At 36.2% G+C, this 20,915-nt stretch overlaps 1 protein-coding gene across 1 annotated transcript in view; it reads right to left on the reverse strand.

The window, feature by feature from the left end:
- The window catches only part of LOC144965222 (male-specific lethal 1-like 1), a 32,721-nt gene that overhangs the window by 4,800 nt on the left and 7,006 nt on the right, over nt 1-20,915 (reverse strand). The window contains exons 2-6 of the mRNA XM_078900325.1: nt 20,031-20,182; nt 17,915-18,327; nt 12,840-12,901; nt 8,186-8,253; nt 583-707 (exon numbers count right to left, since the gene is read on the reverse strand). Of these exons, the coding sequence (XP_078756451.1) occupies nt 583-707; nt 8,186-8,253; nt 12,840-12,901; nt 17,915-18,327; nt 20,031-20,182 (820 nt within the window). The remainder of the gene's footprint in view (nt 1-582; nt 708-8,185; nt 8,254-12,839; nt 12,902-17,914; nt 18,328-20,030; nt 20,183-20,915) is intronic.

Raw genomic sequence — 20,915 nt, forward strand, 5'->3', positions numbered from 1 at the left:
TCCGCGGAAGATTATCATCACTGGACCCCACTACATTTTTTAAAATATTTCTTTTTTTTATTTTTATTATTTATTTTTTTGCAAAATCTCGAAAATTTTCAAAAAATTGCGGCCGGAATGCAAATCAGCGATTTTTTGCCATTTTTTGCGGCCGCAAGCCTTGCAAAAAACTGTCATGACAGATTAAAATGTTGAAATCAACAAAATGTCTCCATAGACACATTTGCTACTGATTCTCGTAATGAAGAAACTATACCCTCATCACAACCTGTGCCAAGCAATTAAAACTTCATGCAGCATTGGCCAGCAACACTCTAAAGGTGATGCCACATCACTGAAGCTGAAGACAGAGTTTGCAATATATACTATTCACCTTGATCTTTAGTATGTCTTTTTACCAACACATTGGTGAATACTTATCACAATAATAAGAAGATCAGGCCTCGGGAGGCAAACGGAAACAACACAAAAATTCCAACTGTGATTACTCGTCGTCCACCCAGCCCCCACTCATACCCTAATCCACCATCAACACTTGTACCTGTATTGACCACAAAAAATGTAATATAATTTTTTACTTACAATCATGAATAGATGGGAGAAATGTTTCAAGGTCTGCTTCATCCTGGCTAGCTCGTAAAGCAGATTCTTTCTCTTCTTGAAATTTTTCAAACATTCTAAGCTCTCTTAGTCTTTGAAGATCCCACCTTTAAAATAAAATAAAAATAAAAGAAATGTGACAGTGGAATGCGCACAAAAACCTTTTCTTTAAACCTTCAAAAGAAATGTTCATCATTCTGAGAGGGGGTGGAAGGGGGTGTGATAATATTGGTAAACAGTCATAAAAATTACTTGCCATGTGTGTGTTGGGTGCTAGTTATAGTCACTTTCTAGTGCCATTAAAATGGAAAAATGATGAGATAGTTAAAAACTTGTAGAACTTCAATTCAAAGTACCCTAGCGAAACATAAGTAGATTACTAGGTCATAAATTAATGTATCTGGTTCAAGACCAACTTAAAGACCTACCCAGATACAAAGTCAGAATGAGACGTATTCACTCAAATTCTTGAAAAATATATCAAAAACTAAAAAAGATGATAGTTCACGAGAGAGAAAGATTGGGAAGGGGGGCTGAGGAATATGAATATGCAGTGTGCTCACTGATTGTAAAAACAACTTCTGTCTGTCGTCAATATCACCTATTTTTATCATTGGTGGTAGGGAGGTGATGTGGTGATGGTTGTTGTAGTAGTAGTAGTTATAGGATCGGTGATGTGGTGGTGGTTGTAGTGGTGGTAGGGATGGTGATGTGGTGGCTATTGTAGTGGTGGTGATAGGAATAGTGATGTGGTGGTTGTGGTGATAATGATGTGATGATAGTGGTATGATGATGTTGTGGTGGTTGTGGTTAAGTAATGGCGATAATGATAGTGATGATAATGTAGTAGTGGTGGTTGTAGAATTGGTGTTAATGACTATAATGATGAATTAGCAATGGCTGTGGTTGTAGTTGTTGTGATGATAATGATATGGTAGTTGTGGTGGCTGTAGTAGTGGCGGTATTGATAATGATGTGGTGGTGGCGGTAGTTGTAATAGTTATGATGATGTAGTAGCGGTGGTTGTAGTGATGATGATGTGGTGGTGGTTGTACTGGTGGTGGTACTGATAATGATGAAGATGTGGTTGTAGTAATGGTGATCTAGAAAAATTAAAGAAGTTTCAAGGAGGTTTCTCCTAAAACGAAATTCAAGGAGATTTTCCAAGTAATATCAAAACCAATGAATTTTCAACGAGTCCTTGAATTTAAAGAGGCAGCTGAAATATTATTCTTAATGGTCAGCAGAACAATTTCAGGGATTTTTGGTTAGTTTACCTCCAGATATTCCGCCAAATGACAAAATCTCAGAACAAGGGAAGTAATCCATATTTAGCCTCTTAGTTTTGGTTTAACCTTGGCATTCAATTAATTCTTTTTACATTAATTATATCTTATATTTTCTTTAGATATACTTTGAAACATTTTACTAATAGATAAAGGTCTTTTAAAGCATCTCTTGCAGATATTATCTATATTAATGGTTATTCTATACTTCCTAATGGAAATGTCTTAACTGTCAAAAATATTGCACATTGAAATAATGGAGCATATTTAGGACTCCCGATTATTTCAATTTTGAATCTATTGAATACTTATGCATCATATATCTATGTATATTTGATATTTATAATGTATGGTATTGTTTAATAAATGGAAGAGTAGCGTCCCTTGATAGGACGTCACCTTACAGTAGGGTTGGGCAAATCTGGGTCGAAATTTCAATTCCAGTGATTTCTATGGCCAAATAGTGTGTAGAATAGGAATCTGGAAAATTTTTTTGAAAAAAATGATTCTTTAGGTTGGTTCAGAGCATTTTTTTGCAAAATGGCCGATTTTTTAGGCCAATTTTGATTTTTTTTAGATAATGCCTTTAAAAGACGCTTTTTATGCTAAATGTAAAGAACAGGTGAAGCCAAACACAGAAAACAAAAAACAAAATTAAAATCGGTTCAAAATTTCAGTTTTTATTGACTCATCATAATTTCCAAGATGGCCGCCGTTTTTAACAATTTCTTAAATAAATTTTTTTTCCCTTAACCAAATGTACAAGTGTGACACATGTCTTAACCTGTTTTTGAAAGGAGAATACGATTCTGGTGACATAAAATAGAAAATGAGTGATTTGGGTCTTTAAAATGAGCAATTTCTGTCTTTTCTAAGAAAAAAGGGGAAAAGAATAGGGTCAAAGGTCAAGTCAAGGTCACCCATCGTCATCTTGATTGTATACTTCAAATTTGTTACAGAATAACATTTGTTCCATTTATATTACTCAGTCCATTTTTTAAATCACTCAAGGGAAGCAACTCTAATTACTCAAAATTACATTTCAAAATGTGTAAACAATGTCTTGTTGACTTTCAGATGAATGAAAATCAGCCATCAAGATGAGTGCCGTAACTACAAGAAATGAAGCAAAAAAGGATTTGTTTGGAAAAACATTTAAAGAACTTTATGAGTTCACACCAACTGCAAGCTTACCCGCTGGCCATATTGTTATTGGTCGAATGTTGGCATTATGCAAAACTACCAAAGGTATCAAATCATACAGCCGTGCTGATGCCAGTAAAATAGTAGCAAATGAGTTAAGAAGAGACTGGATTACAAAGAATGTCTACCCTATGAAAGAGCCTGCAGTTGCACAAAGAATCCAGAAAGATTATGAAAAATTTAACGCCTTAAGAAAATATGAAAATTCAAAGAAGATCAAGACTGAGAAATGGTGTGAAAATGCTGAAAACTTCAGAGATTCACTAACAAAAAATGCATATGACATACGATGTAATGATGCATCTTTCCAAAAGCAAATGGAAGAAGACTTTGGAGTAAAGATGACACAAGAAGATATTGATTTTCACCAAGATAACTGTTTTGGGAGTTATAAGTTAATGTGTACCAAAAAAGAGAAAGCAGTCCAGAGAGGACTCAGTTCAAAAGAAACGCTTCAAACAGTGTGAAGATGAGAATGAACAGAAAGAAAGAAATAGAAATGAGTTACTAAATTCAGTGATAGGTGAGAGTATTGACTCTGGGAACCTTAATCTTCATTCAAAGAGAAGACTCTTTACAGACCCAACAAAAGTAAACGCATCCTCATCAAAACATACCTTTGAACATATGAGTATGAATAGAGAAAAAAATTCCCAAGATTCTCCCATAACATTTCCGAAGGTTAAAATAAGAAACACCTTTAAAGTATTAAATGAAAGTGTGATACGATGTCTTGTTCAGTGTCAAAGTGAGAGCACATGTTCAACAATGGAAGTTTGCAAAATAATGGTGAATGTTGCTAACATTGTATTTCATCAGGATTGGGAAATGCCAGAAAATAAGCATGAAGATGAATGTACCGAAAATGATAAAGATGATGAAACTTACTCATCAAGTGAAGAGGAGGAGCAGCAGGAGGGGGGTGAGAGGGATCAGAATGAGAAAAAGAAGCGAAAGTGTAAGAAAGATCTTGCTTTCACTCTACCAAGTCGAAGAACAATAATGAGATACCTAGAAGATGCATCCTATATGAGTCTCAAGTATGTAGCTCAACAACTTTTGAACAATGAAGAATCTGTTGTTACTGTGGGACTTGATGACACAACAAAGGCAGCTGGTCATAAAACATATGACATTAAAACAGACCATATAACCATGAAAGGTAATTGTCAACCCAAAAAAAACTCTCACAACTGGGTATATTGAAAATCTTAGTCATACTGGGGATGATGGAGCGGCTGCCTATAATCATAAGTTAAAGTGTCTTTCCATTTTAGCTGATTGTTCTGTGGAGGACTTAAAGAGCCATATAGATTTTTGGATGTCAGACAGAGGTTCTGATTTGGATGTTCTTTTGGAAAACTTAGGTGTGGATGATGAGAAAAGACTGAAATGCTGTGCTCATATAATTTTGTGTATAGACAATGCAATAGATAAGGTTTTCAAAAACACAGAGCAAATGGTAGGCATCCAAAAAATCCTGCAACTCTCTGCTGGTGAGGAGATTTTCAAATCACCTGGTTCTTCCATACACACGCTTGGGTTAATTGCCATTGCAAAATTGCTCTCTCCAAGTCACGCCTCACATACTGTCTCACTGTACAATGAATACAAGTTATGGCTAGAATCTAATAAGATTGAACTTTCTAACACATTCAAAGGCTTTGTTAGTAACAGGTTTGGTCGTATTGCTGAACTTGCAAAGATTTTTATCAGCCACCATGACTACATTAAAGACTTTTTTGAGGCTGTCGTAGATGTTAACAGCAACAAGCTTGTACTAGCCGTGGCCACATTTATACAAAACGAATGGTTCACTGCATGTGCCAGAATATATGTGAAAGTTGGAGAGCTCATTATATTTCCCTTAATGGAGTTTCTAGGCATTGACAAAAAGGGTCAAAAGAATGTAGAGAGAAGTTGGTCATCTGCAAAGACCTTCTTTGATCAGAAACTCTTTCTCTTAAAAGATATACAATGTACAATTGAAGAAACAAGCCCAAATGGTATAGAGAAGTTAGAAGCTGCATGTTTAGGAGAAGTGATTGAATCTGTGGAGAGACAAATCAATATGGTTCCTTATTTTAGAAACGAGGAGAACAGCAATGTTGATACCATCAAGTTGGGAAGTGCACCACTGACAAATTTAGGATGCGAGTCAGAATTTTCCAAATTTGACCACAGGGTGAAAGTCGCAGGAGGAAGCACGTCAGTACAAACTCATTCAAAGAAGAACATTGTTGTGACAAATGGACTTCTAATAGACTCCTCATTCAAAGATTTGCCTGAACATGGAGAAAGACAAGAGTGGTATTGGGCCAGATGTTCTAAACAGACTTCTGAAGTTCGAAAACTTGAAAAAGACTTTGTAGAAACAGTAAAGGCAACCAAAAAAATTGCCCTCATTAAGAAAGAAAAATTGAAGTTAGAAAAAACTAGGAAAACTTTGAATACTCTTGAGCAGTGCAAAAAACATGGTGGACCAATCACCCCTGGCTGCATTGAACTTCTTGAGCAATTGAATAACACCCAACTGATCTTTGAGATTGGATATTTGCGGCTCACTACTAGTCCACATATTCGCCAGATGAGGCGTGTAAAACAAAATGGAAAGTACATAATGCAAAAATTCACAAAAAATGAACTGTGTACATCCATAAGAAATGCAATTGCACCAGTAAATGAAGTAAATGAAGATGTTGAGTCATTGCTGAATTCTGTTCTCTAAAAAATAATCTGAAGAACGTTTAATGCATTAGTTGGTTGTAAATGTTAAATCCCAAAGAAACAGTTTCAATTAAATAAAACTAAAGCTTGTTTTCCTTCTGTTCAATTGTTATTTTTTTGTTAAAGTGAATTTATATTGGATGTATGTTTTAATTACATAAGTTATGTGTCTCAAACTTTCTGACTTCATGCAGTTCTTGGAGAATTCAAGTTTTTAAAAAAAAAATATAGTCATTTTTTTTCTCTTTCAGCCAGTGGAATGGCTCTAAACCAATATTGTAGCGTGCAATTTATAAAAATAATGTGATATTTGGTCTTCTTGACCCCAAAAACATATAGTTTGCCACAAAAATCAAGTTTCTAACCCTAATACTTTTTCTGTTATAGACCTTTTTCTACTTTCGGCCTTGAAAATGGCGGCCATTTTGAAAAAATGCTCTGAACCAACCTAAAAAAAAATTTTTTTCAAAAAAACTCACCAGATTCATAATCTACACTAAATTTGGCCATAGAAAGAAAACACAGGAAAATTTTGAAAAACTGAGAAAAAGTGCATATTTGCCCAACCCTACTTACAGAGAGAACGTCAACTTAAAGATCGCTGAGAAACTACAGTGGAACCTTCTGATAACGACATTCCACGTGACCGAGTTTTTATGTCGTTATCCGGAGTTGTCGTTATTTAGAGGTTTCCAAGATGGCAGACAAAGTGGGATGGTAAGGCCCGCGGGACCAGTTTTTATTAACATTGACAAAACAAAACAAAACATTGTAGTGTTTTCCTCTTAGAGGGTTCTTGTGCGTGTTTCTGGATGAGACTTTTAGGTGATCTGAACTGAGTACACTGATTGTGTGCTCCTGGAATCTGTTCCCTATTTAAACTATTCCCCTTTGTCTTACTTTTTCTTATGTCATTTCAATTGTAAATCTAGAATGTTTTTTACTATCCAATTTTCTTCCTTTTTACTGGTGCTAATATGACATAGATGTGTCACAAGCGCTGTAAAACCCTTTAAAACAAACAAAAACAGGTAATTCGGACGCTGCGAGTTAGATAAAATTCCTCCTCCTCCTCCCACAAAAAGACGACGACGACGACGACTACGACTACTGCTGCTGCTACTGCTACTACCACTACTACTACTACAGTGCTGCCAACTCTGGCCCATGTAAATGTGTACAATGGAGAGCCAAAATGAGTAAGATTTTGAAAAAATGCGTACAATTCTGAAAAAATCGATGATTAGCACTAAATCTGATAATGGGCAATTAGACCATACTAGCAATGATATAATCAATATTTGAAAGAACGAATAAGCTTACATTTTATAGATGATAAGTAGTATCAACTTCCAGATTCACATATAATTCTGTTGGGTCAAGAAACATTTAGTGTTTAAGGACATCAAAAAAGTGTATGAATGCTAAAAATGCTTAAATAATAGAAATTTAATTATGCATACAATCTTTAGAAAAATGTATACAATGAATGAAAATGCGTAAAAATACACATGTTTTACGTAAGGTTGGCACCACTGCTTAACTACTACTGCTACTACTACTACTACAACTACTTCTATCACCACATAATATCACATTTTCCAAGATTTTGTGTTTACTTGCTTACACTGACATTCATACCTTGGTTTCTATTAATGCATATCAGCCAAGATTCGTCAAAAAAAGCTGCGTTTTCATTGGTTTCAAAAGCTGCGTTCTCATTGGTTCAAGCAGGAATCGTTTTTATAAACTTTGAGTACTCATACTCGGTATTTTTAGTATCAGATATCTACGAAAACTGCAGAAAATCGCCAAATTTTGTCGTTACTGGGAGGTTTTATCAAAAAGTGCGTCGTTATTTGGAGGTTGTTTTTTTTTACTGATCTTAAATAGAAAAAAAACGGGACCAGGGGTCAATGTCGTTATCATCAGGAGGTTGTCGCTATTCGGAGGTGTCGTAATCTGGAGGTTCCACTGTATTTAACTAACCGCGCGGTTTCACAGGAAGCGAGGACGAGAGACGCCTGCGCGAACCATAATGACGTTCTCTCTCTAATAACTTCTTCGTGGTGACATCCAATCAAGGGACGCTACTCTTCCGCTAATCTCATTCCCTATACGTGTCTACCCCGAGTGGTGCCTATATAAAATATCGGTATGGCAAGTGGTAAAATCTGTATATCGGTATATCAGAATTTCTGTCCGTAAAAACAGGAGGTCTGGGGACCAAGGAAAATGATCTACTCATCTGAAAATCGACTCAAGCAACGTCAACTCATGCACAGTGCACAGTAGTTGCAGATGTATAAAATCAAGGTTGATTTTATTTTACGTTTTCACAAAGCAAATGATAATTTACAGCTGCTCACCTTTTCCTTCTTTTCTCCTCTAATTCAAACTTTTGATGTCTTTTGAAGTAAGCTTCATCAGTGATGTTCTGAGGTAGAAATGTTTTAAAAATAACATATTATACAATTTACAAACAAATAAAAATGGGAAACTTTATGACACAACTAGCTTTAATCTAAATATAAAATAAAATAAAACAAAAAGCATGTGATAGCTCAGAATGCATTTGAATGACAGAGAAAATAAAATTGGTTAAAAACATATAATAATTGCAATACTTTATATGAAAAAACTAAAACAGGTTGTTCTGGCTATTATTCAGGCAATATCAAAATTTCTACCAATAGGAGAGCAGCTTTGATATAAGACCCACAAATACAGAAAGTCATGTTGAAACCACTGAGCAATATCTACTTATGTTGGCATGATAAAAAAGTACAATGTGAAGTACTTGTAAAAAAGATTTAAAACCACGAAATAAAAATAAGAAAACATGCAAATCAAAAGTTGAAAAAAAAAATATAAAGATTAAGAATGCCACAGTTGAAAATTGCCAGTGATGTACTGACTAAATTCTTAGATTTGTAATTTCGGCTTCATATGTCAAGTCAATTAAAAAAATAAATATATATATATATATATATTTGAGGAATCCATTGTTCCTATAATTATTATCAGTATTCATATGCCATATGCTTTATTGATTCTTTTTTCTTTGAATCTGGATTAAAATATTGTCGAAATATTCTTGGGCCGAATTAGCCACATTGCCCAAATAATAGCTCCCTATTTCATATTGATATATATAAACATATTAACATTTCATATTAACTACAAGTCACAGCAGTGAGGCTGTATGGACATGCAGTATGACATTCATTTGGACCAGTCTTTGGAGAAAACTCTTTATCACATTTTCTCACTGCACTCATGTGGACAAGACAAACAAAAATTCTACACCCCTTGCTAGTTGGAAAAGCTGTACACAATTAGTCCCAAGATGTAGCAAATAACTTAAGTCTCTGACAGACAAAAGGAAGCAATCGAGGCAGGAGACTGTAGAACATTTGAAATTTCCATACTCTAGTCACCACATTTGGCGACTGATATATAAAATGGGTCCCAACTGGACCTTTGCGAAAGCTGCACTGGAGTGTTAAGCAGACATAATTGCCAAGAATTTAAAGGAGCTTCGTAAACGTGTTTCAAATCAAGCTTTCGAGCAGTGTCCACAAGGTACACTATCAGATTTGGGACTAGCTACCTCAGAGCGAAGTGTCAGGCTGGACAGCATTGGTCAGTCCCAAAAAAGTGGATTGAGCCAATAGCAATGCTAACGTCTGTATTTGTCGCGGCCGCAATTTTTGGCAAATCCATGATTTTTCGCATTAAAAAAAAAAAGAAGAGAAAGAAAAGCGAAGAAAATAAAAAAAGGAAGGCAATATTTTCACTGTAACAGTGAAACAATTGCACAGCTTATACAATACGCATTCCCCAAAAGAAAGCTTAATCGCACACCTTCTCCACTTAATCGCTACAATATTGTAATTGTACAATATACCCATCAGCAGTTAACTGACATCTCAGGATCTACTCTACTCCGTTCAGCCACACAAAAGACAATGCCTGGATAATGAAGATAAGGATGAATCATCGGAATGTAACACATCACCCCTGACAAACACTGAAAAACTTGACATAGTGGACAAACTACGCCGCTTCATACAAGAAGAATGCTTAAGAGTTGATCTATCAACATTGGTGAGATTGGAGACAAGAGTTTATAAACAGCTTGCACAGAATAGAAAGCAATGAACGCTTCATGATTACAAAATCTTACAAACAATGTCACATTTTGTTGTCCAGAGGGGAAGTTCCTACAAGGATGGCAGATGAAAGCTGGTGTTAGATACTATTTTAGCTTCTCCGCTAAATCGCACACTCTGCTTAATCGACACACTAACCCAAAATGCCAAAGGTGTGTGATTAAGTGGAGTCGACTGTAGTAATAAAAGTTAAGGTGGTGCAATTATTATAAAGCTGGCAAAAGAGTCAAAATAATAATTTAAAAACCGGAACTTCCAGCAAATGGCGAACTTTCACCAATGGTGGGGAATGAACCCGGACTATGGGAGGTGGACACCAGTGGGTAGTGAGACCAAGGCTATGAGAGGTGGACACCAGTAGGGTGTAAAATGGGGCTATGAGATGTGGTCACCAATAGGGAGTGAAACCGGGAGCATGGGAAGTGGACAGAGTGGTGAGTGAACCTGAGGCTGATAGATAAGGACATGAGTCGGGAGTGAACATGAGACTATGGGATATGGACACAAGTGGGAAGTGTACTCAGGAATATAGGAGGTAGATACCAGTGGATGTGAACCCGGGGTTATGAGAAGTGGACACCATTTGGGGAGTGAAACCAGGACTATGGGAGGTAGACACCAGTGGGGAGTGAACCCGGGGCTCTAGGAAGTAGACAACAGTGAGGATTGAACACAGGGCCATGAGAGGTGAACACCACTGAGAAGTAAACAGGGAAGCACAGGATATGCACCGGGGTGTGCACTCAAGACTATGGGGGGTGGACAGAAATGGGGAGTGAACCTGAGGCCATAAGAGGTGGACACCACTAGTGAGGAAATGGACAATAAATGGCAATTTTTGGGCAAAAAATGGCAACAAACGCAGATGCTAGGCAATGTTAAGAGCAGTAAAGCAGCATGGATGGCATATATTCTGATATGGTGACACTTTGGGCCCTGGGGCATGGACCTGGTTGGTGGAGGCAATGTCTAACATCCTTGCAAAAGGGAAACTCCTGCAAGTGAGGAAGCACACTAAGATAGGTGCCATTCTGAGGCCAGGCAAACAGACCCATATAACTTCTTAGCTACCTTTACAAACTCATGGAACATGTGTTACTGAACCAATGGGGACCAGTCCTAGATGCAGCCCTGCCACCCAAGAAGTGCAAGTTTCAAGGACAAGGGGTGCACAATGGAATAGGTCATTGCCCTTACAGAGTGTATTTAAGCAGACTTCGAATGGAAATTACAAACAGATGCAGAGATTACTCAACTATCGATGGTCATGATACAAGTCTGGTGCGAGGGGCTCATGCTGAAACTTGCAAAATCAGAAGTTGGAAAAAGACCTTGATGAAGTTGTTTTCTTATTTACTGAGGGGAAAGACAATTCCACGTCACCCTAGGATACACCACAAGTAAAAGTAGGAAACAGGAATGGAGTCCCTCTGGGATCTATTCTAGCACCAATGCTGTTTTATGTCTACATTAGCCACATGCCGAACACTTCCTCCTGGAGGAGGGATATGCAGATGACTTGGTCATCGTTACCCAAAGTCACGTCTGGGTCAGTCTCGAGAGCACACTCAGTGAGGATGTAACCAAACTTAAGACCTACATGGACAAGTGGTACCTGAAGATACACACATCAAAAACCATAGCTGCATCATTCCATCAAACTAGTGACTGGTACACTCGGAGAGTGAATGTCAAAATTGGGGACAAGGTTCTCCCATATGAACAGTATCTGAAGAACTGGGGAGTTAAGCTGGACCTCAACCATACCTATCGGGTCTATCTTGAAGGTGTTGCCTGGAAGATGGCGAAAAAAACAAGTTTTTTGAAGAAGAAGACTGGAACAACTCGGAGCACCAATCAGGCACTTCTGAAGACCTCCACCCTGGCACCATGCTATTCCACCGCTGCGTATTGCACTTCAGTGTGGGATAGAAGCAAGAACATGGAGAAGGTGGATAAATGCAAAACTTAGCAAGTCTATGCATATTGTGTCAGTAACACCGGCAACAACACCTAAAGAACAGGGCCTGATAATGGCAACAATCCAAACCCCCGATGTCTGACTGGAGATGATTACCTGGCACTGGCTTATTGAAATAGAGAGGGTAACTGGGGTAACTTCTCTCAAATGCATAATGGACGATGCCCCTAGTATGAGCCGAAACAAATCCCGGCAGCCCCTGGACTGGACATGGTTGAATATACGAGATGGTGATTGACTTGGGAAAACTCAGTCCCTTGTGGGGGCAGGGATGTAGTCTTCTTGAAACTGGGAGAGAAGCTGCAAAGCCACCCTACATCAGCAGACTTTCCACCAGCCCCATATGAGGACAAGGAGCTGTCTGCTGATGACTGGACTAGATAGACAAATAAGTTACCTACCTGACCTTAATTGGATGTGAAAAAGCGTTTGAAACGTGATTAAACTTCAATCATTTGTCATTTGTATTGACCTAGAGTAGGCAGACAGACAGTGTGAAGAGTAAAAAGATTATAGAGATTATGATTATAGAGTAAAAAGTCCTCTATATTGTAATGACTTGTTCCCAAAGAATTTCTAGATTAAGTTGTTCAAGTAACGAAGAAAAAAATCTGTCCACGGGCAACCTGTCTGAATAATGGAGACATCCAAAATATGATGATCAGGATGAGATGGACCTCATTGTATTAATTTCAGACTGAGCATTTGCTGAAATACTTATAAAACAATAGCTGTTCATTAATTGACTGTTTAATCACTTCTTTTCATCCAAGTTATTAAGGGCCTGGATCTTAAATATTAACTGATTGATATTAACTTTTCTGGCCACTTCATAGAAACATAGAATGATAACCATAATCTATTTACCTCTGTTCCTTCTAACTGATACATGTTCGTCAAAGGATTCATTCTCCAGGACGGTGTTTCAACTGAAGAAAAGAATATTTTAAAAATTTACAAATTATTCATTTTTACTTTTTCATGTCAATAGTATCCCCCTTACTATAACTCAAATAAGGTACACTTAATAGGAGACCCATTTCAAAACTTTGAATGAAAACCACTGAAAATGTTTACAATCGACATCCGAATACCAAAATATTAAAAAGTGCACATGAACTTATGAGCCAATTATTATTATTATTATTATCATTATTATTACAGTGGTTTCCATTTATAAGCACGGTCCAGCTTTTAGCTTTTTAGTCTATGTTCAATGTTCATATTACAGTAAAATAGCTTTGTTTGTTTATAAGGGTTTTACAGCGCTTAAGGTAATATCAGCGCCAGTAAAAAGGAAGAAAATGGGATAGTGATAGTAAAAAGTTCTAGAATTATGATTAAAGCACCTAATAAAAGGTAAGACAAAGGGGAATTAGTTCAAATAGGAAACAGGTGTAGATTCCAAGAGTACACCATCAAAGTACTTAGTTTGAGAGCACCTAAAAGTCTCACCCGACACCAGCACAAGATCCCACTAAGTGGAAAACACTCAAATGTTTATATGTTAAAAATAAAAATAATAACAATACATAACAGAGAGATGATTTACAAGGAAAAAAATATAATCTCCCAAAACTATAGCTATACATTCGACTGTTACCCTCCCAGCCAAGGACTCGGGCCAGGGTCAGGACAAAACTAATTAATCTCATTCCAAGACAGAAAGCATCTTGGAAAACAGATATAATTAAGTTCTTCCCTGCCCACATGGGAGGTCAGGAACCCCACCTCGTAAAATAGCTTTTTCCTCTTAATACACAGTGTCAGATCTGCCAACCTTTTCAGAATTTAATTCTATGGCCCCAAAAAGTATGTTTTATAGCAAAAAAAAAAAAGTGCATTTTGTCTGCACACGTGGAAAAAAAGAAGTCCAAAAATTGCAGGGATGCACTATACAATTTTGATATAGAAGCTAACACTATACCTAAATCAAAATAAACTCTGAACTCTGATCTTCACCATTCAAACACACATTTACACCAATTTCTAGTGATATTTTAAAGGTTTATGGAGCTTGCTGAATGATATAAGAAAAGGTTCCAACTTTGACATTAGAAAACTAATCACCAAAAGGATTTATCAAACTTGTGAAATATATTTTTAAAGCATAGTGACTAGAAAAAATAAAGATAACAAGATTTGAACTATACACAAAATTTCTCCACACTTTACTGTCTTCTATTGACTGGATGGATTTAACCTTTAATTAGGAGCCAATATATAATAATACTTCGCTCACCGACCTCACATATTGGAACCCATTGACCTCACATATTGGAGCCAACATAACAATGACACTTCGAGGTCATTCACCCCTTAGACTATAATAATATGACCTTAACTGCACACACTATAAAATGTGTATTGATTGACGATAGAGAATGATAACAAAATAGACCATAACTCACATTTAAAAAATTTTTTTTTTTTTAAAACAAGATATCATTTTGTAAAAAATACCCTCTATTGAAACACAGGATTTTTGCTTTGAATGCGGAATCGCGGAATATAGACCAATTTATTGGAATGATTCAGCGAAAAGCGGGAGGGTAGAAGCCTCTGTGTATATATATCGACTGTTGATTTACTAATAGGCTAATAGAACTGACATTTTATTTATATAAATTTGTTAATGAATCTGCCATAAAGACAAACATCTTATCTCTATTTGTACCAATTTGTTTTAACATGGGCTGTTTAATGGCCGAGGTATCACATTTTTAAAAAGATCACCAAATTCTTGTTTCAAGCTTTGAGTGTGATCAGAATTTTTACAACTCGTAATATGTTGCGATGAGAATGAGGTCTCAAATTATTTACAAAACAGAATAAAGTTCATGAAAAAGCACATGAATATTTTATTGAAGTACCATCATAAAGATAGTTATAAACATGATAAATATTCTTAATTCAATCGTGTTGGTAAGTGAGTATGTTTTAATGATGGATCAGCCTAAACAAACCAGCGCTGCCAACCCAAGCCCATGAAAATGTGTACATTGGAGAGTAAAAATGAGTAAGATTTTGAAAAAAATGTGTACAATCCCCAAATAATTATAATTAGCGCTAAATCTGATAATGGACAATTAGGCCATACTAAAAATAAAACAATCAATATGTGAATTAATGAATAAACTTACTCTTAACAAATTATATAAAGTCTTCCAAAATCCAAGTATAAATCTGATATGACCCAGCCAGATACTATATTTTACTCTAACTTCTGGGTCGAGAAACAGATTAAAGTGTTGAAGTACACTAAAAGAGTGTATAAGTGTAAAAATGTGTAATGAACGAAAATGCGCAAGAATATGCATTTTTGACGTAAGGTTGGCACCACTGAATAAACCCCTAATTTTTTAGTTTTTCAGGAACCTATATTTTTGGGGGTAACTTTCCAGCCTTGGTTTTTGTTAAACGAAGTGTCGATTTTATCAATTTATCCAGATGTTTTACTTCATATTTGGTTTGTCTCTTGATGTATATTCATTGCTAAAAAAAAAATACAAGTGACAAATTTAGACATATGTTACACTCATGACATAATGATTGCTTTCATAGCTATTTCAGATTTTTACTGGCGAAAATGTGATGTCGTTTTAAAAATAATTGCACAGGAAGACCCTACTGGTAGTTTAAAAATAGTCAAGAGACATAAGGATTCGTCAAAATGTGTCAGAAAATTGGAAAAGCATTGCCATTGTGTCTTTTGTTATTGGAAAAATGGTACTCTTAACAGTAAATTTGAAAATTCAGATGTTTTCATGATAGATAATGTGTAAAAACAATAAGAGTTACTAGTGGCTAATGAAGCAGTATATGTTTAGAAGGTAAATAATCATTCTTTACACCACTAAGACTGGATCAAAATGGATAACAGGGGAACGTTTATTTTTTGCTTTTTTAAAATCTAGAAGTGATGGAAATTTAAGACAAGAAAAGAGGTAAATATTTTGATTTTGGTGAGATTTGAGATATTTTAGTTTGTAGAATACTCGCCTTTCAAGCAAAAGGAGTTAATCAAAAATAATTGGGTGGATAGATCTTAAAGGTTTGGCAAAAAGTACTATATTTCAGACAGGCATTCATCGAAAGGATAGCAAACAATTTTACTGGCCATTAAATAACACAAATTATATCAGGATATAGTCATGTATATACACTATAAGGCTCTAAATGACTTTGGGATGGTAGGGGGTTGAGGCTACTAAAAGTCACACCTGCTGGGCACAGTCCCATCAAGAATTGGAATGCCAAGGAATATATCAATATCAATATCCATAATAACAGACAGAAAGACGATTTGCAGTGGAAAAATATCCTCCATAAATTGAGCTTTTATATAGCGCAATATCCACTAAACGTGCTCAAAGCGCTTTACAAGGGGTTCCTGGCCAACAGCAACATTTAACATGTAGGACGGGACAGGACGCCTGTTAGGCGATATTACAATTTTTCGGACAAAGACAACGCTGTTAACGGCCAGGTACTCGTTTTACACCTGAGTACAGTGAGAGAATGTGAGTAAAGAGCCTTTTCCAAGGACTCAACTAAGCGCCGAGCGCGAGGCTCGAACACAGGACCTTCCGATCCGAAAGCGAGTGTCATACCACTAGACCACATAGCCGCATAACATATAACAAATGAATAACACATTAAACTGTACCCTCTCAGATCAGGATCTCAGAGAGGGCCAAGGCAAAACCAAGCAATATCATTCCTAGACAAGTCCAAAAAAAGCAGCATGGAAGTGAAGACGGGTGTGGAAGAAGTAAAGATATAATGACAGGATGATACGAGTTTCTTAAAGGTGATATATTATCTCATAGTGCTGGTTCGAAAATCGTGCTTATCATTCGACTTCATGTTGAATTTTTAAAAGGAAATATTGTTTCTAACAAAAATTTGAGATGATTTTTTTAATTCAGCAGGTCCAGTTTCTTGAAACAAAATATATCTTTATTCTATCTGCAATAATTCGCAAGATACTTAACCTGTTATGCATTTTGCTCGTAATTATATTATAGTTATTTTTCTGTCAATATGTAAAATTGCTTGTTTCCTGATGTTCGGTTCTTTATTTTGCAAAGACTATTTGGAGAAAATGTCTGGAAAAATCTACCCATTGATGTGAATTGCGTGTCATTTTGTTTGATCATCGTTTATTTAGAGAATAATAATATAGAATATGATATTTTGTCATGCTGGTGGCCAAAACATTTACTTTCACTTTCACAAGTAATTTTGTTTAAAATTTCAACCAACTGTAGATTTAGGAAAATTATTGTATAGGGTTCAACCTTGTTACCTTTAATTTAACCTTTAATTTATCTAGTCACTGTGCTTTAAAAATGTGTTTCACGCGTATGATAAGTATTTTTTGGTGTTTAGATACAAGGTATCAAAGTTGGAACATTTTTTAAAACCATTGGAGAGTAAACAAATTGAAAAATGAATTTGCTATCTTTTCTTAGTTATGTATGGATTTTCAAAAAAATTTTAAGTGTTTTCCATGACTATCAGAATACTTTATGAATATAGTAAGAAAAACCCATTTTAAATATTTATAAAATGTCTCTTGTGGTAACAAAATAAATATGTTATGACCTCTTGTGGAAAGAAGCAGATATTCATTCCTACTGATACATATGCTTATCTACCATTCTTGAAATCATTTTACTATCCAAAATTCATAACATTCTATTATGTTATCCATCATTTCACATTTTATTGGGGAAAACAAAATATCTAAATTTTAAAATAAAACATAAGAAAATCGCTTTACCATTTGATGGAATCTTTAACTCTCTTCTGTACACATGTATAGGTGAAAAAATGATTAAATCAATTTCCAAACATGTATAGCACGAGAGAGCAAATAATTATGGATAAGTTCCATGATATATCCTCATATCAAAGACATATTATAAGAGTCTTACCTTCTAACTGATGCACAGCTCTTTCATGAATTTTTTTCAAATCTAGATTTGGACTAAGATGTTTTGGGTAGTAAAGATGATACAATGATTCTGTCTGCATAACTGGATAGTCTATGTATACTCTTCTTTTTGACTCTTCAGACTCATCATTGTCACTATTTTTATCAGCATCCTCCTTATCATCATCAACTGACTCATCACTTCCAGCACCATCAGAACCAGATTCATCTTCGACAGATGACTCAACACCCTCTCTTTCACTGTCCCCTCCTTCCTCATTATCAGTCCCTTGTTCTGTATGAAGTTGAGAATTTTCATTTCCTAAAGAATGCCATTTCCGTTTATTTCGAACAGTAGTTAGCCTGTGCCTTTTATGTCTCTTTTTAAATCCTGGCTTGTAAAATGGATTTTTCCTGGACAAAGAAAATGTAAAAGTCATTAATGTGATCAAGAATATTTACAAGCATGTGTTATTTCAACATAGTATGTCATACTATTGCATATATCTAGTTTATCAAATTGCTCAAGAAATTAAGGTAATAGTTGTAGTTATGGCAGTAGTGACGATGTGGTGGTGGTTTTAGTAGTGGTAGTTGTGATGATGATGATGCAATGGTGGTTGTGGTAGAGGTGGTGGGGAAAGTGATGTGGTGGTGGTTGTAGTAGTAGTGGCTGTAATGATGCTGCTATGTTGGCGGTGGTGGTAATAATGGTGGTAGTGACAGAGACAATGAATTGGTGGCCGTGATGATGATGATGATGATGTGGCGATGTTGGATGTGATAATGATGACGATAAGGTGGTGGTTGTGATAATAATGTGCTGGTATTGGTGGTTGTTTTAGAAGTGGTGTTAGTGATGATGATGATGATGTAATGGTGGTGGTCTTGTAGGGGAGGTGGTAATGACGATGAATTGGTTTTGGTTGTGGAATAGCATAGTGCCAGGGCAGCAGTCCTCAGAAGTGCCTGATCAGCACCCCAAGTGGATCCCACCAGCTTCCTCAGAAGACTGTTGCGTTTCTCTATCTTCCGGGCACCACCTTCGAAATGTACCCAATTGGAGACTGGGGGGGGGGGGGGAGGTAAGTTATCCTTGGAACAATATGACCTCACCGGAATTTGTGGGAGTTGGCCGTAACCAAACTGGATTCAACCCCCCTCCCCCCAGTGCATTTGGAGTTTTGGCATCTCTGGGTAGTGGTAGTAGGGATGATGATGTGTTGGTTGTAGTAATGATGTTTGTTGGGATGATGATGTGTTGGTGGCTGTGAAGATAATGAGCTTCAAGGTCTTTTTGCACCTTATGATTTTTGCAAGCTTCAGCATTAACCCTTCGTGATAGCTGTAGAGGCGGTAGAGATGATTATGATATGGTGACTGTTGTAGTCAGGGTTGTTGAACCTTTACAGGAACACACTGACTGTCTGAATGCCAAACTCCATTAAAAAGACATTAGGTACTTAGTTTTTTCCGTTCGACAGGAGGCGGTTGGAAATACACTGAGGTTTTTTAATATACTGATTTCCGTAAATATACTGAAAATCAGCAACCTTGTGTAGTATTGGTGGTAGGAGTGCTGATAATGTTGGTGGTTGTAGTGGTAGCGGTAAGTGTTGCAGTGGTGGTAGAGATGATGATGTGGTGGTTATAGAAGTGATTGTACCGATGATGATGCAATAGTGATGATTGTAGGAATATGATAGTGTGGTGGTAGTGATTGTTGTAGCATTGGTGGTAAGAATGATGATGTGGTGATACATGTTGTAATAATGGTGGTAAGGATGACGATGAGGTAGTTTTTACTTCAGAGAAAATTTTGAAAAAGGAGAAATTGTGAAGATGGTGGTGGATATGAACCACTATTTAGGTAGGAATCGACATGGTCAAAAGATTCCCAGCCCTGATCAAATATCCCTTGGCCTTCCCTCTTGCTGGCTCATGACTCACAAGTATTTATCTCAATAGTCAGTGCTGTATGAACTCAATAAAGCAATTTAAAACCACACATCCACTGAAGCAATGAATTGAGGTCATTGTCATTAATGAATTTATTTTAAATTTAGATCAAAATCAATGAAAGTTTTTACCACACAAAATATTGTATTATTGAGTACCTTTTAAAGTTGTTACAGAGAGACAGTGAGCTAGCTTGATCAAGTTTGAGGCCTAGGTCACTTGAGGTTTGTGGAGACAATATTTCTTGTGTACCATCTTTCTGACGCAAAATGGACAATCTCCTTTCCATCCGTGTGAGGCGGCATTGTAACTGAAGAATAAAGGTGTATAATCTTGCAATTGAAAAACTAAAATGATCAAACAATCTGCACAAAACAAAACAAAAAAAAAGAACTCCAATAATGATACAGTTTACACTGATAATTGGAATACCTTTTTAAACGTCGAAGTGACCAAAATGACCACACAAAAAAATATTAATTTTTTAATTGATCCTCCTAAGAGGAAAACAAAAGGAATCATCCTATGCTTTCAACACACAGATCAATTTATTAACTAAAACATAACTAAAACATCATGGGCTACATAATTCCTGACACAGAAGACCGTTCTTTATTAAGTTTCATTACATGATAATCTAGGTCTGTCTGCCTTTTTCTTTTTTCTAACTGGTTTCCAACTATGGCTTTTCTTGGAAATCTTTTAGTATGCATTCACTCATCTAATTCCTGATAACTCATACTTATGGCTCATTCTACAAAATAGCAGAACCATATAGCCTACTTATGTAAAGGATGTCCCGATGGATAAGATACATCCATTTTTTAACTAAAATAATACATAAAATTTCACAAACCTGCTGAGGTTGTTCTGGAAGCAAGATGCTTCATTTTATTATGTTTTCATCGTTTCCTTTTGTTGTCCAAGTTATATAAAGTGGCCAGATAACTTACATAATATACAATAATAGACAAGATGGGTGGAAGGATAGTAGAGAGAGAGAGAGAGAGAGAGAGAGAGAGAGAGAGAGAGAGAGAGAGAGA

Source organism: Berghia stephanieae, chromosome 2, assembly GCF_034508935.2.
Source record: "Berghia stephanieae isolate SIO BIC M18660-M18661 chromosome 2, UCSD_Bste_1.3, whole genome shotgun sequence".
NCBI classification, from domain to species: domain Eukaryota; kingdom Metazoa; phylum Mollusca; class Gastropoda; order Nudibranchia; family Aeolidiidae; genus Berghia; species Berghia stephanieae.